Source organism: Opisthorchis viverrini, assembly GCF_000715545.1.
Source record: "Opisthorchis viverrini unplaced genomic scaffold opera_v5_8, whole genome shotgun sequence".
NCBI classification, from domain to species: domain Eukaryota; kingdom Metazoa; phylum Platyhelminthes; class Trematoda; order Opisthorchiida; family Opisthorchiidae; genus Opisthorchis; species Opisthorchis viverrini.
The window spans coordinates 2,526,455-2,542,821 of NW_008751664.1; the positions used below are offsets into that span (position 1 = coordinate 2,526,455).

Here is a 16,367-nt window from a genome sequence, read left to right on the forward strand (position 1 = left end):
AAGCATGTGAAGAAGAAAGAAGGGAGGCGTCAGCAGTAGCCTGTTTTCGCTTACCCGCCCTGCTGTATGCAGCAAGTAAGGCGACCCGGCTGATGGCACCACGCGACGGCCGATGTGGCATGAATTTATTTGTGTATGTGCAATTCATGGTTGTACGTGGGATGGGGTACTGTCAGGGCGCCAACACCTAGACAGGAGGACGATTAGGGTCCTCAACCAAAGCCTTTGGCTCAAAAGCCTAACCGCAAGGCAGCGGTGTTTGGTGGGAAATGCAAATGCATTACCATTTCTACGAAACAAGCCGCCACATGTTCCAACCCCCAACCTGGAGAGCTAGGAGACTGTGTTCGTCAGACCTCTAACCATTGACCAACCTGGTATGAGAGACTCTGTGAGTGTCGCGGGACACTCTCCAGTATAGCTCAATAGATCGCTGAGGTGCGCAAACCGTCACACCACGGTAAGGTCCAGTCTCTTTGTGACCGCATACCGCAGCTATTTATCCCAGAATATATTCATGACGTACTAGCCTTGGTGGATAATTTATTGCATGCAGGTTGGGACAACATTACGCGGTATTACAAGATGCCTGGCTATACAAGTGCGATGCAAGAATATCCTAGCAGAAAGTGAGAAGGAAGAAGAAGAATTCCTTCTTTTATCAGAGAAGAGGATCAAGAAGGGACTATTGAAATCCTTAAACAGCAGTGATACAGGCAAAGTCTGTGGTGGAGTAAGATGTTGTCAATCATACTAACCGAGCAACTTTCGCGAACACTACCCAACAGTAGCTAATTGCGCAAAGTTGGATAGACGTTAGGTAAGAAATCCAGTCACAGTCTCAGTGCTGTTCCCACCAGGTCGTTAAGCTCTCATGTTTCGAGGGGTAACAGTCATATTTACATGGTTGTTTGGGTTTTGTTTAGGAAAGAGAAATCCGGTTTTCTGTTTGTATCATCATTCTAGACCCTAGCCAGTGAATGCTTCAGATGAATCAAAGACGCCCTATTTGTTGGACAGTGATGTGAATGTGTGGAACAAGTTGAAATCTAATTAACTTTGGTTTTCACGAGAGACTCAACTGAAGCTCTCGTTTATGATATTCCAAATTGATTTGCAAATGAGTGTATTTCCCGAAAACAGTCCAATTTGGGTTCAAGTAGAACATAAGGTTGACGGAAACTCAGGGACTGCGCCTGCCTGATGAGCCCCAAGAAGGGCGAAACCGGTCGTGGGTTGCGCTATAATGATAAGAAGTCTTACTATGAAAAAGTGTAGTTGAGTGGACAAGATATCACAAATACGCTGACAGACACTATTTAGGCCTCCTAGTACATCATGCAGTTTGCATTGAAACAGCAACCGAAACTTATGCTTAGAATCGGTGATATTCTGTTAGGGTTACATTGCATCGGGTGATGAGGTTATTCTAAAGTAACTAAAGTGTTATATTTAAAACACTGTTCCTTGAAGCTATCATGAATTATTGCAAGACTTTTTGTCTTTATGCAATCAGATTAGATCGCAGACATTACTCTTGAATAGGTTGAATCCTACAGAAGAAAATGAAAGGCACTTCCTACTGCGGTGGCCTTTTCAAGGGGATTACCGTACAAAGTATACAGACGCGGTTGCTATTAGTGGGATTAGAATATCGTATGGTTTCACTTCCATGCGTCCTACAAAAAGGGTTAGATCATTATATTACTACAAAGTGGAGCAATGTGATAATCTAAATTTGTGGTCTTTCTGGGTCATTTTACTTGCTTCACTTCCAAACGCTCAAAATTCTCTCGTTTCAAAGCAAGCTCAACCGTCTGCTTTTTTTATTTTGCTGTGATAATTGGAAATCGACCCATTTTAAACAACTCGGAACCTCAGTACCTTGCAAATTTTGACTGGTAAATCCGACGTAGGCAGTGAGCTTTTGGCGACTTCTAGTATCCAGAAGTTCAAGTGTTTTTGTAGCTTGATCAGAGTCTTTGTGATGCACAGTAAAACACCTTAGCATGGACAGCCCTGAGTCAAGTACCATTGACCCAAGTGTAAGATGGCCGTTCCACAGGATTCCTGTGGGTACAAATACTATTATTCACTATTATATTCAATGTATGAATATTATTCAATGTATATATTTTGAGTCCGATTCCGGTGACGGGCGGCATGTATAATATGGTTTGTTCTAGGAGTTATTAGGTAGACCCACTTTTAAGTGCCAGGTTCCCTGCAAGCTTTTACACCCAATAAGTTGCTCGTTATCTTCATTGTAACGTCTGCTCTATAGATAAACTAATGCGTTCGGAATGAAGGACCTGCGCACAAATTGGTAAGAAAATTATGTAGGCTTCATCAGTCTAGATGGTGGACTTATCAAATGAATTATTCGATTCATAATTTGCAGCTTTCCGCAGTAGGCAACTGTGGCTGATTACGGAATGCCAGAATAACGGCAAAAATTTTTACCGATGAGATGAACGTCTGCAAATGGTAAGAAATCCAATAACCTTAGAGGCCGTTCCTTCGCTTGATGCGCTTTCGTTGTCAGTGTAATTCAGGCAGTGCGGCACAGATCGATGCCACGTTTAATTGTTGTTCGGCATAGTGTTTTAAGGACCTTTAAACAAAACCAATGATCCTAGTTGTTTAGCTATTGTAAGCCAGAAATCAAAAGGCACACATATCTTGAATCATCTGCACCTTATTTCACAAGAGTTTAAGTCGACCATGGACACACGCAGGACTGTCAGTCTTGTGTCTGTCTCGCTTACACAACAATTTCAGAGCTTATACACTATATGATGACCATAAGTAGTTGCCATCAACACTGAAGGCGCCATGCTTCAAAAGCGACGGCTGTTTTTCAGTACTTTTGTGTCTTTCAACGCATGGTATGAGGTAAACTGAAGGCCAATTAGGGCAAGTGAATAATCGTAAATCTCAGATGTTGAAGAGGAATCGTTGTGGTTTTATGTCCTGGTGACATCGCAAACAAGAAAAAAACAGAAAACCTTAATTCAAAGTTTAATAACCCATAAACACATTACGATCATTATTTTACTTGCTTCCTATTAGATGCTTGAACAATTTCACCAATAGGAAACTTCGAGCACTTATAGAATGTTTCCAGAAACTGAGGGCTTCTACATCAAAATGTAGGAGCGTGATCCCGTCAGACATATATCGTGTCTCACTGAAATATGTGACCGATTTCAAGCATGATCGTAGGTTTGTCCGTTGAGCTGAGCAATCTGATTGCAAACGTTTCCTCATCAATCGACGTGATATCGTCAGTGCGTTGTTAGGAAGCGTAGTGGTGCGTAGCAGTGGGTTAGCGATTGTGGCACACCCATCTAAGCTACCTGAGCTACCAAGATTTCCCTCAATAGAAGATCTGAAACATCTGTCTTTAGCGATTTTTTCCACGATTTTCATTTTCGGTCAGCTTACTACTACTGTTTTAATGATTTCCAAACGCTTTAGACATCTTTCGAAAAACTACTAATGATTTACCAAGTGATATTCACTAATGAAAACATACTGAGTAAGTTCACGTTCCTAGTATCAAGCAGTGAAATAATTGAGGTAAAAAAGATAAAAGCAAGGCCTCGCTCGTAAGAACAGATTGAGATTAGGTTGTAACTTGATTTATGTTCAGTAGTAAGTATCCGGAAACCCTGGATTGCCACTCACCAGAGCAATTAAAGCGTTATTGCAGCAAAGTTTTGGTCGCCCGGACTCTAAAACGATCGTATTTTCAGGTCTTACAACATATAGTCACAATATTGCTGGACCACTTTAGTCTTTCATCCTATTGTTACCAGAAGACGAGGGTGGTCTACTAAAATTTGCTCGTACAGCCAGCCAAAACTCCAACCATTAGGAGGTTTCTGCTAAACGAAATTGGTAGGCATATCTCAATGTGTGGTCTATTTTGGAACAAGCGATATGCGTAAGAAGATACATTATTCCTGCTTGAGTGAAGACACTTCGTGAACAACGAAGTCAGTTTCTGTAAGGACGATAGCCTCTATGATAAAGGAAATAGCCGTTTATGCGTTTCAGCTGTATGATATTTCTCAAATGTGATGCAATTAATCCCTCACAAATGTTGCACTAAAACACCCAGATTCGCTCAGCAGTTTGTTCAGAAACTACTTTTGGAGTGCTACAGTTAATACAAAACGTTTGTGACATTTTTAGCAGAACCTGGATTTGAATGCCAGAATGCCAAATCCCTTCGCAACACATGGTTCTTGTGTTATTTCCGAATTATTACTTGTTGCAGAAGTGGTTTGCTAGAGCTGTTTGACCTGGACTATTTAAATGTTCAACATGTACTGCACAAGCCAGTTCTTTACCGAATGTGCGGCCAGTTTTGAGTTTCTGTATAAAGAACCTCTTGAATATCACGCAACCTTCTGATACGTTTCGGAACGCCTCTAGAGCCAGTCCTAACTAAGTCCGAAAAACAAGAAAGATCAGTGTATACGGCAACCTTGAACAAATACTAATATATAATATCTTTTCGCACTTCTCGTTGAATCATTGAGAAAATTTGCCTTCTAATACAACTGTACATATCCACGGTTCTGGTCACTTTATAGTAGCAAAGATATATTCATAATCGCATCCAGGCCTTGTCCTACTACCTTGTGGTTGTGAAATGCTCCATTTCAGTTGATAAAATTCACTCTTCGCAAAATTTCATTGATTAGTCTGTCCGATCATCAAGGCCCATTTGGGCGCTGCCATTTTAGGGTATCTTTCTCCGCATTCGCCTTAACTGAAAGAGCCCATCATCAAGTACCTCAACGCTAGGGTCAATTTTTCCTTCGGTCTCACCGTGCGAGGTTTATGCACCAAAAATTCTATCCCCAAATCCTCTATTGTAAATTGAACTGGTGGGAAGCCCCTCCATTTTCTTACGCTCCGTTTCAGAAGTAATCCAGGCCATCCAAGGAGTCCACATGGCGCTTTCCCTTATCAGTGAACATCACTTTCTCCTACTCGTGATTCCACGAGTTATGATATTTTTCCGGCTTCATAGGCATTCGGGTAGTGTGTATTTCAAAGGTGGAGCACCAAGGAGAGGTTGTTGAACAGACCGAACCTTCAAATTTCAAGTTGAAGGACCTGATTTGTTTCTAAGGCGCTCGTTATCTGAGTAGTCGCTGCACTCGGCGATATCGATTTCGCATTAATGTATGAAGTTCTCGGTGGCTCTCTGGCTTCCTCTGGACCGTCACTGAAAAGGTTGGCTATAAAGTTTTTCACCACTATGACCAAACATTTCCCTTCTTACTGCGTCCAGTGTCGCATTCAGAATAACTGTAGGTACGAATAACTTATCTACCCTTAAATGACGAGAAGCATTTGTGTGCCATTTTGTTTGTGACCCAAATAAAGTACTAGGTTGTTCGTATCGACAATGCAACTAATAAATCTGCGCCAAATGTGACCATGAACGATTCAAATATTTTTAGGGGGGTCATCAAAAGAATCCCTGGAGCACACTGATAACATCAGAAGCGCATCCGTGACAGCATTTTACGCTCAGTTCACATTTAACATTGGTAATTTGGATATAAAACAGTCTTGAGCGATGTATGCTCAAAATCTGAATGCACTAAGCTAAACTTCATTGGAGAAAGAAGGTAACCCTCAGCGTTTTTAATATTATTACTGGTAAAACCAGTGTTTAGAACCTTGATACACAGATCCTGTAAACGAAAACTTCAAGACAGTTTGATCAACGAGTAACTGACCCTGTCCCCGGCATCTTCCCCGATGAAGATCTCTGCCACTGAATGCCTCGCTAACGGTTGTCACACTGAACCTGGCGAGCAGCAAAGGACCGTCTGAGTGATGTTACTAAGTGATCCGCATTTTACCGGCTATTAATTTCAATGGTACCAAAACGGAATACGCTGCAATTCTTTTGAGACCATACAACATAGGCCCACATAAGATGGTTTACTACTAAGAAGTAAGCTAAGAAAACTTTAGGTGAAACCTGACTGAAGTAAAGTTTCTGGCATTGATCCACAAAAGTTACCAACGAAAGGTCTGGTTTAGTAGCGGTTATCTCATGAGAGGAGATTTACTGCCATGGGCTTTGACAGTTCGTTTATGTACAACGCACATCTGTTCAGTTTCCAGAAGCTCAAAACATGGCCTTCGACAGATATCAGCGGATTTCCGACTCGGGTTATATGCTTATTTACTTATTTAGTAGCTTGCAAGCCTTAGAAGATGCGTGCAGGATAAAGAAAATACCACTGCTACCTTTGTCACTCTTTTAACTACAAATATTCTCAAAAAGGAGTACTCATGTTTGTACCAGGATGAGCTCGTGGCCACTCTGTAGTGATGGGGGACAATAATAATGATGTTAATGTTCGCCATGAAAGAAAGGACAGTGAAGATAACTAAAGTGCTCAGTAGAGCGGAGCACATTAACTCACTGTAATACAAGTTTAGTAGGCAAAGTGTTACTTCAGTAATCAACTGCCGTGTATGCGTAAAAATGCTCCACAATAGGTTGACGAAATTCTTCAACCGATGGCTTGCTGCACAGTCATGCTGGAAGTCAAGACTTTTACAGAACACCGCTCGGGCTAGCCATCCAAGTAAGACCTGAGGACTTGATCCTGACGAAGCCGGTACTGTTATAAAGAATTCATGTAGTGACAAGTCAACCAAGATGATAAAGTACTATGGACAGTAACAAGGCTTTTTAACCTACCGACTGGGCTATCAAGGTGACACCTTCATACATTTACGTCTTAGGACTTTATACTGGATTCGTCAAGCATTCGCCCAATGGACCAGTGTTCTTTGGGTGCTGGTGGTGATTTCAAAAGCCCTGTTGTAACAGTCAACACCGCCGCACTCCTGAACTAGTGAAATTGGACAAAGAAGTAGATCTGAAGTAATTCTAAATGAAACAGTTCTCCGAGTTATTACGGTAGGACGCGGATTCATAGTAATGAAATTTTATTCTGAATTTGTGTAACAATAGCTGAGATTGCAGCAGCTGCTGAATTATAGGTTGCAAAGAAAGCGTTGGGAAGAACAATACACTTAAAAGCGTCTCTGAAAAAAATCACTAATTTGACGAACCAAACTGAGTTCAGCAACATAATGTGGATTCATACAAGAATATTTCATATTATTTTTCCCCGCAATTTTTATAGCTGGTCAAGTGGTCTTCCTCACCCAACCAATAATACTTTTCCGATCTGATCACAGTAATGTTACAAGCCTATTTTTCATTTCAGTCTCTCGAAGAGCTGATCAAACAACCGGATACCATGAACCTGGACTCTTGTTGTAAAAAGGGTGCCAATTCTCCAGCGGTTCAAGAGCAGCCAGACATAAGGAGGCAGGTTTGTGCAGCATTCACTCGTACAGAGAAGAGACATGACCAAAACGGTAAGCGAACCACCGATAAATGGTTACCTGTCTCAGCGGACGCATTCGAGATAGCTTCGGTGGGCTGTGAGAAAAGCAGTGCATCTACACCACGGGCAGTCAAGAACTTTGAGTACACATCAAAAGGAGCCCACAACTCACTTCGAATGGACCTCCCACAGTTAGCGAGACGAAAAGTGCACAGGAAAAAGGCTACGGCAGCGGAGTTATCTGGAACTTTTGAATCATTAGTACCTGTAAGGCGTCGGCCAATATTTAAAGCAACACCACTATCGGAAATTGAATGTTCAAATGCTCTAAACGACAGCCTATATCTAAACACCCAGGGGAAAACAGCTAGGGATCAAATGTCAGTTGAAAAAAACACGTCTCAGGCACATCAACCGGATTCAAACAACCTGCACAATCTTAAACGTTTTGAGATGTTAGAACAAGAACAGTCGGAAATTGTCAACCGGTTATTGCGTAACACAGAATGCATGCAAGGCAAATCAACAGCAGACCGACCACGAAAATCTGTCAAGGTTAACGGAACCAGTGATAATCTAATCAGTGAGTTTTTCAAATCAAGCATGGTGTGCTGTCCACACGATAATTCAGGTAAACATAGTTAACGATTTGTAAACCCCAAGTTGACAGATCTATTCATATTCTTCATATAAATATAGTTCTGATTCGAAACGAGACAACAGATTTTGCTCACTTAACTATGCTTGTATCTTACGTTCATACCTGTCTTCAATTTTTCGACTGCCTTGGACTGTGGCGGTTACTCTCATATCCATGTTGGAATGGATATATAGAAATCTCCTACAAAAGCCTTTCTAAAACACTCGAAAACAATACGGAGCCGCCCTGAAACTGAAAGACTTTCACCAGTGCATGTCCTCCATTACGCAAAATCCTTAAGAAAGGCAAGTAATATCCTATAAAAAGTGATGCTACTCGCTAATTACCATAAGAATCTGCAGCTGCCCACGCGGAACGGCCTAACAGCCAGTGATGGAAATACTCATCCGATGATTGCTGACTTAACTGGGTAATCCTCTCCCATTAGTCGTGCCACAGACTATTCAATGTCATATCAACGGTAGGCGGCTTCTTCTTTAGTGAGCAAAAATCACAATTTCATTTTAACTTCCTGCATAACGGATGGATTGACACGGTCCTTGTAATTAATATTAGGAAGATGATATAGATCGTTGTACGTACATTTCAATCTCAAACTCGCTTAGCTAAAGAAAGGCTAGTGGGAAACCAAAGCAGTATCGTGAATACCATTTCTAGAAGGATATTCTAGTCTTGTCATTTTTTGTACCAATCTTGATGTCGGGTACAGGGAGTGCAGGTGTACTTCAAACTGCTATTGAAATTGAACGAAAGGTACGGTCAACTCTTAATTCCCGTTTGAGACGGCTTACTGCTAAAACAGGGAAGTGATGCTGTATTCAGTAGTGATATATCTCTGCCATTGTCATACCGGCGTTATACTTTATTGCGGAGTTATATAACGACAAAACACCTGGGTTAAAATGAAGCTGCGGCGCGACACAGCGACACTTTGTGAAGACAGTTTTTTTAGAAACCGAAACTGTCGAATGACATAATACAGTGCAGGATCTTATGTTCTGGTGTACACCAAGACATTGGCGTCGTACATTGCTTAGTGTATATATTTGCAAGTTAAACAGTAGGTGTTCAAGTAGATAGGTGTTAAATCCATATACCGGTGAAAATACTTCTATGTTGACTTAAATTAACTCAAAAATTCTTCCGTAGTTTGTATAAGGAATATGCAGCAACAGTTCTGAGAATAATTAGTGGAAATTTGATTGATGCTAGTTCCAAAAATGCACTGGCTAGTTGAGCAGTCCAACAAACTGATAAATCACTTATTTATATTAAACACTAAGACCTCCCAATGAGAAGCCCCTGAGCAAGTTGCATTTAAGGACAGTTTCGCAATTCTTAATTAGCGTATCATTTGAACCTTCAGAACGGTCATAGAATTTCCGTTAATTCAGAGATGTGAGCAAATGTGGCGCCATAATCTCGAAACCACGATCAAGATGGATAATAAAAAAAATAATAATTCTTGTTCGTCAACAACACCAGTTCGATGCATAGTTGCCGTGTCACCGGAACAAGGCACGACAGCTTAGGTAGCGCGGGTTGTCTAAACCCAGATCACAGATAAGGGGCTCTCCCCTTGCGCCTTAATCGTTGAGCCATATCGAGTTCAACACAAACTAATGTTGCGCTCTCAGATAGCATGTATTTTTAACCTGATGAGCGTGACAAGCTTCCTCCTCAGGTGAATTTGTTGTTGGATTTGTTTCACTTGCTAATTATCAGAGACATTAAAGTATTCTGGACAAAGGAATAATAAAGATGGGCTATTACAACTCAGGCTATCCACGATCTCTAAGTACGGCGTTGTCTTTATCTAGCACACGCCGAACTGATGCGTGCCGCCGAGGTGAAATATTTTACTCGTCCTGAGTATAAAAGCAGTTTACTCCAACGGATACCCAGAAAACGGTATTTTGGCTTTACATCGTTTTACTTTTGAGCACAAAGTGTATCTGGTAGATGATATGAGTCAGTGAACTTCCCGTCCTTTGTGAAAGCATACGACATACTAAGACGTTCCCAAATTTTACCGGATCCAATTAAAACCGTCTGACAAATATGAAACTTTTGAAATGAACTGATTTTCACATCGTTAGGGTCCACTTACAAAATATCTTCTAGTGCTAAAAGCCATAAGTTGATGAGACTAGCTTGTGATGACAGCATTGGCGGTTCCAATATTCAGGCAGGAGAAGCTGAATTGGCGACTTCAGCGAATCGTGTACCGATCATCTCTGCCAAATGCGGCGCACAATGACACGAATGGACTATCAAACAGTGCAAAAGTAGGCAAGTCAACTGCCTAAGATATATCTGAATGAGCGCTTTTGTTTCATTGTCGGATTACCACAGAGTTGATTCTATGGCTTCGGATACACATACACAAAACCTTTTAAAAATAACTCCCGAACTTGAAGACAATTAGACCTTCTCAGTGCCTCTGTTGGTAGTAGATTTCCGTGCCGTCGATGTGGACTGAATACTCAACCGGGGTTCACATCTATTTAGTGTCTAGTACATCCATCAAAAGAGCAGAATAATGACGTCTGTGGGTTCAGATTGGCGCGCAGTTGAAATATCGCATTATTTGCCTTCTGAAGGGATGTTTAATCTCAGGCTGGTGTAAGTTGGGATGAAGCGTGACACTGGAAAATATTTTCTTCAACACGATATTTTTGGAGTTTTGTTTCCTACAGCCTGTGACAAGCCATTTTGTATTGTTAAAGTTATTATCTCAAAAGTTTGACCAACTAATCCAACAGAGTTTCTAAGAACGTCAATTGGTTAGGTGTCCCCTGGAATATGCCCAACATTCATTGCCCAAAGAAATAAATCCAACAAACGATCCCGAATTATTTTACCATCAGGAAAACTGCTGTAGCTGCATATTATTGGGAAATTCTTTACCAGTGATCATGAACTTCACGGTCATCATCATCATCATTATTGATATTAATCGATTATTATCGTCCTCATAGTCATCGTTAATAAGATACGATAATCATTCAGCGGTAACCCTCTTTTGGTGCCTGGCTGAGACTCTAAGAAAGCACGAGGCGTGGGATATTGCCAAGTGATCCAAGCCTGGGGAGGACAAGTCAAGATTTAGAGGTCAAACAACAGAACTTCCGGTCAGTAAATTCTAACCCCTCAGCCATCTCGCCCTAACCACCGTTGACAGTAGCATAGATTTTGAATCAAAACTTTTATTCGGGAGTCTATCTTATTTTGAAAATTATCTCCAACGGTCCCGGTTTGAATAGACACACAAAAAGATGACTAATTAAATGACAAACGAATGGTTAGAGCTTTACGCTCCATATCCGATGCTTGGTATTTTGGACATGCGCTTATTGTGACACATCGGAAATAGATGCACAGAGTTCTACAAGGTGTCCCATATATGTTAGCATATTGTACACACACATTGTTTCATTTTTGACAGGATCTTCAAGTGTACCTCACAAAGGTTTGGAAAACGTTTCAGGTAATTCCAGAAGACCGCGAAGCTTTGAAAGAGCTGGGAGGCATATATTTTATTATCGTCGACGAATGCTTAAAAGACTGGTCAAACAAAGATCCTGGAAGTTGTGCAAAACAACTAGCTCCACGAACCTCATTCCTTTGAAGGAAAAGGAACAAGTTAGTAAGTATCCATACCGTATGGTGGTAAACTATTTCAGAGTTTCTAAATTAATATTCAGTGCTGTCGAGATTACATTGTTGTTTTTGTCCACACTATGGACAGAGAGTAGACATAAGTTGCCTTCGAATATATTCAGTTGAAACATCCACTCGTTCAGATTCAACGATTTCTAACCTTCAAAAACAAGCTTTGAATTGCGCCAAATACACTCTTTATTCCCGTATATCTAAGCTGGACGTGGAAGTCTTACTTGTTTACCCTCATCCACTATGACTGTCCTGTTACGTTAACAAGGCTACAGCCTGCGTTTCCGGATTCGCCTGATACCTCAAACTATGGCGCTGGAAAAGGACACGCCTAGGCGTAGTATAGGTATGAGGAAAATAGGACGAAGAATGGATGAAGATTTGATGATAGAACTCAAAAAACGGCTCGAAGTATGCGGAGTATGAACCAAGGGCTCAGTAACATACGGATTGGCCAACGTATGTGGGTATCCTGTCATCAATTTCCTTATTTTGGTCACAAAATTAAAGCATTCCAAGTAAATCAGTGTAGCGAATGAACAAGTGTGCCATGTTTTAGCCCCTGAACACTTTCTGGAAGGTACACAGGGCAAATAAAGTACAAACCATCACGATGACCTTATATGGCCACTGCGACGTTCAGTCTTAGCCTGGCTATTGAATGGACCACAAATGGCTAGTTGCGTAAAAACGCAATGAGTCGAAGAGCAGTCCGAATGAAAATATGTCATCCAATGCCATATCCAGGAATGCGTTTTTGCCCAGTTCTTGGGGGTCTGGTAGAAGGCGCAACAACACAACCCCTATATAGCTATACGATTGACGGTTTTCCTTATTGGTGAATAAGTACCAAAGCAAAGCAACACACGGTGCGGAATTGTCCTGTATTCAGTCATGGTGTGTTTACAACATTTGTCACTGGCTTTCGCTAGTAAGAAAGATTTGAGAGCGCTCGTCAGCGCTGTTTACTTTGTCCGCGGTAGGATGGACTAAACGATGTTTGTTATTTTGCAAAATGATATGGGTAGCTATCTGAATTCTTCAGGTGTTTGAAACTGGTCGCCCTTAGCTATAGCACAGCGCACTTCCTGGAACTAAACATCTATTTTGGTGCATGGGCGATCAAGGTTATAACTCCCCATCGTCTAGTGCTACTTTTCTGTGGAACATGCACATACACATATGCACATTGCATTACTTCACTCGCCAAGACCAGTTTCAATGACAGCTAAGAGAACTGTTGGTAATGACATCATAGTGACCTAGTAAATTGTTAATAGGCTTTGCGTTCCCTGGGCTGATGGATTTTTCCGCTAAGGATTCCTATTGCATAGTTAAGTGGGTGCGTTGGGAATGAACCCGGAGCATTATACGTACCGAAATGTAACATTCTGCTTAGGTTCGGGGGGAACTTTGCTTGGGATTCAGCGTGCCAGCACATCCTATGGCTTTCTTAAACTACAGTCATTCGATGTGTCCTTAAAATTCTCCAGGATTATGCTTGAAAATCAGAATGATCACAATTTCCAGCGGGTATGTGGCCAGTACATGTTACCCGAAGATCGCTTAGGTGTGTACAAGAGTAACAGCCAAAATTCATTCCTATAGTGTTTACAGGCTTAAAGTTTTGCAGGGTCAAGTTGAACAGTCCCGAAACTTAAGCTAGGATAACTGTACATCTGGATGTAATGATGTCTGCGTCATGGGGAATGGGTTGTCGCAACCCAGTGCACGTCTGTATGACATTCTATGGTCGGCCATAGTTTGATTAACTTTCAACACAAAAATGCATCTGTAAAGTACCAGTTAGCAGTCCTTCCGTGCGTACACACAGAGGGAAGGTCATCGCATATTCACGCACAGTACCACCTAAAAATCTGTCTCCCCATGAATTGATCTACTTTTTTTAAATAGACTTTGAATGGGGGTGGGCATCGTGCTGTATGATGGAAACAAAACGACCCTATTGATGGCACAATGTGACAACCGATGTGGAGTTGCGAGAAGGTGTATGGTTGGGTCGCTTTAAAATAGCTAGGACGACGTTGGTGGCCCCAAAACAACACTAGATAGCTTTAGACCACTAGAGTACACCAAATTCCAAGAGGCTAGTTAGCGCGCGTATTACAGCCGTAAACCTAGTGTGCCAGAAAATTGCTATTCAGAGCTCTATGCCTTGGCCGACCTGCGAGACTCGTTGAGCGGCGCATGGATACCTCTACTGCAGCTCAGTGGGTCAAGCAGGCACACAAACCGCTGCATAATGGCAGGGTGCAGACGCCTCCAGACGAAGTATTCTTCATTGTTCCTTCTCAAGCTGCCTTTTTCAAGTACGATACTTTCCTGTCAAGAAAACAACTACACCTAGGAGACAACCTTGGAGACACTGAGATTTTTTTAACTTGGAGCCTCTTCCGACGAAAGTCACTCCAGAGCTGCAGAGGTGACACTTTATATTTCATCAAATAGTTTCAGCAAATAGTTTGTATCGTAAGCACAGTTGGAACGCAGAACCACCACATCAGTGATCTCTTATAACTGGGATAAACTTGATTTAGCCGGTGAGTTAGCCTTCGGTACGCATATAAGACATTTTAGGCGGCAACGTATTTGATTTTGTGATTGTAGGCAACAGAGCTGAAAGATGGGATGAAACAACGTGCAGTAACTTAGTTTTTCTTGGGTCTATGTGAGGATGATTATTCTCAGTGACCCGTATTGCTTGGTGATTGTTCCTCAAGCCTAGCTGCTGGTGAAAGCCACCAGATCCTAGTGACCTAACCAACGGGGTTGATGACAAATAATTGTAAATACTATGTGTTAAAGTGAGACAGATTTAGTGTGCCATTACAGGGACCTTTCAGTGAACATTCATTTACCTCTGTATTTTGCAGCCTGCTTATATACAATGAGAACTATAGGAGGCGTCTTCGTGCGGTTGGTTTTGGCAGCATTTGCACTCGTCGGCCTGCTAACGACGCTGGCTTGGATCGCAGAGAATCAACCAAGTGTCACCGAGAACACCATGGAAAAAGAAATGGGTTCGCCAGTGTTTTCGTGGCTCACCAGACCGGATAATACAATGTCCATTGAGAAGATAGTTCGAATGTAACAACCTAGTGGGGTAAACGCTACTAATGTCAGGGAACAAAGTCAGGCACATAGTGATATCGCAACATGAGCCCTTTTTGTAGATAAGTTGCACGTCACTTGTGTATACCCATGATCAAACTGCATAAATACATCTAGCTAAATCCACTTTCGTATCTTCCGAATAGGGGAGGGGCTGAAAAACATCCGGTGCATTCTTATTTTTAAATGGTGGCACAGCGTAAAATCAAATTCTGAATTAGATCAGTCAACTTGAGGTCTACATGAGGGAACATTTGTTACTGAGCGCATACGTATCTGAATACTCGTAGCCCGGGCGAGCTAACTTGTCATCGATTACGTGGGTGTTGGTCTACTCGCCAAGCTTGGCAGTTAGCTTCCAAACGTTCCGTTCGCAACCGGGGAGACATAATCGCCCATGCACGCACTGATGATATTCCCTCGAGTGGTGACAAAACATTTGCAATCTCGGTGAACAGATGAACACCTACCTGATGAACTACCAGAAAACACGCAACTTTTGTCTGAATTACTCTGTGATCCTCCACTCCCAGCATCCTGGTTCTTATGTAGCGGTAGATATGTCTTAAAGACTGGCGAATTCAGTTAGTGGCAAATACAGTGAAGTATGATATACCCCGAACAACCTCCAGGTGCAAATGTAGTCGGTCCCGAGTATACAAGGGTTTGTTTGTCATTGTACTTAGTGCAAGAAGGGTCACGCCATATCCGGTGTGCATTTCAACGCAAAAGTACATTTTACTCCGGTAAAACTGTCAACTGCCTTCCAAAACAGGTCACTTTCGTGGAAAAATCCTCGCGATTCAAGTTCAGTGGGAATCGTATTGGGTTTTCTGGGGACGGTTGCCACGACCGTCGTTCACCCGCCAACCTAAGGAGACATCTGCTATATCACTCATTTGATAGGAATGGAGCTCACAGGCACAGAGACCAAGAAGCAGTAAATTGGAGACTTCTCTGATCCACAGAGTTTATTGGCGACCTCCCTCGCCGCTCCTTTCAGATTTTTTGTGCTCAAACACACCCAGACCACCGAGGCTATCTAAGAAATAGTACCAGGTACTACAAATTTACAAACATATGCGGTGTGGTAAAGTGCATGCCGCAAACTGCTGAGGTTTGAGGTTCACCTGCGCTTCAAGACAGCCTGTTCGAATGCTCAACAAATCAGGTATGCGGAAATACACTCAGCTAACTAGTGTTTTCCTTGTACCTGATCTCACACATTTCTCGTCGATGACTCATCGCAGTTGGCAAACGGGGTACTGCGCGAATTACTGTATCGCCCTGTTCATAGTTTTATTTCTGCATTTTTTCGAATGTGAAAGACCAACATCAGAAGCTGACGGTCAGGGGATGATCAGTACGGAATCAAGCGTTGGTACACTCGATGACTTATTCTTGGGCCAGCTCGTATTCTTTTATGACCAGAATTGAAAGATGACCATAAAGCTGCTTGACACAAAATACAAAATCTTGCGAACGAACAAGATAAC

General features: G+C 42.0%; 1 protein-coding gene across 1 annotated transcript in view; it reads left to right on the forward strand.

Annotated features, from left to right (window-relative positions):
- T265_00811 (hypothetical protein) overlaps positions 1-14,990 on the forward strand; it is a gene marked incomplete at both ends in the record, with an annotated part of 37,449 nt that extends 22,459 nt beyond the window's left edge. Inside the window, 3 exons of the mRNA XM_009164683.1 lie at positions 7,281-7,986; positions 11,513-11,713; positions 14,634-14,990. Coding sequence (XP_009162947.1) covers positions 7,281-7,986; positions 11,513-11,713; positions 14,634-14,851 — 1,125 coding nt within the window. The remainder of the gene's footprint in view (positions 1-7,280; positions 7,987-11,512; positions 11,714-14,633) is intronic.
- Between the last annotated feature and the right edge of the window lie 1,377 nt (positions 14,991-16,367).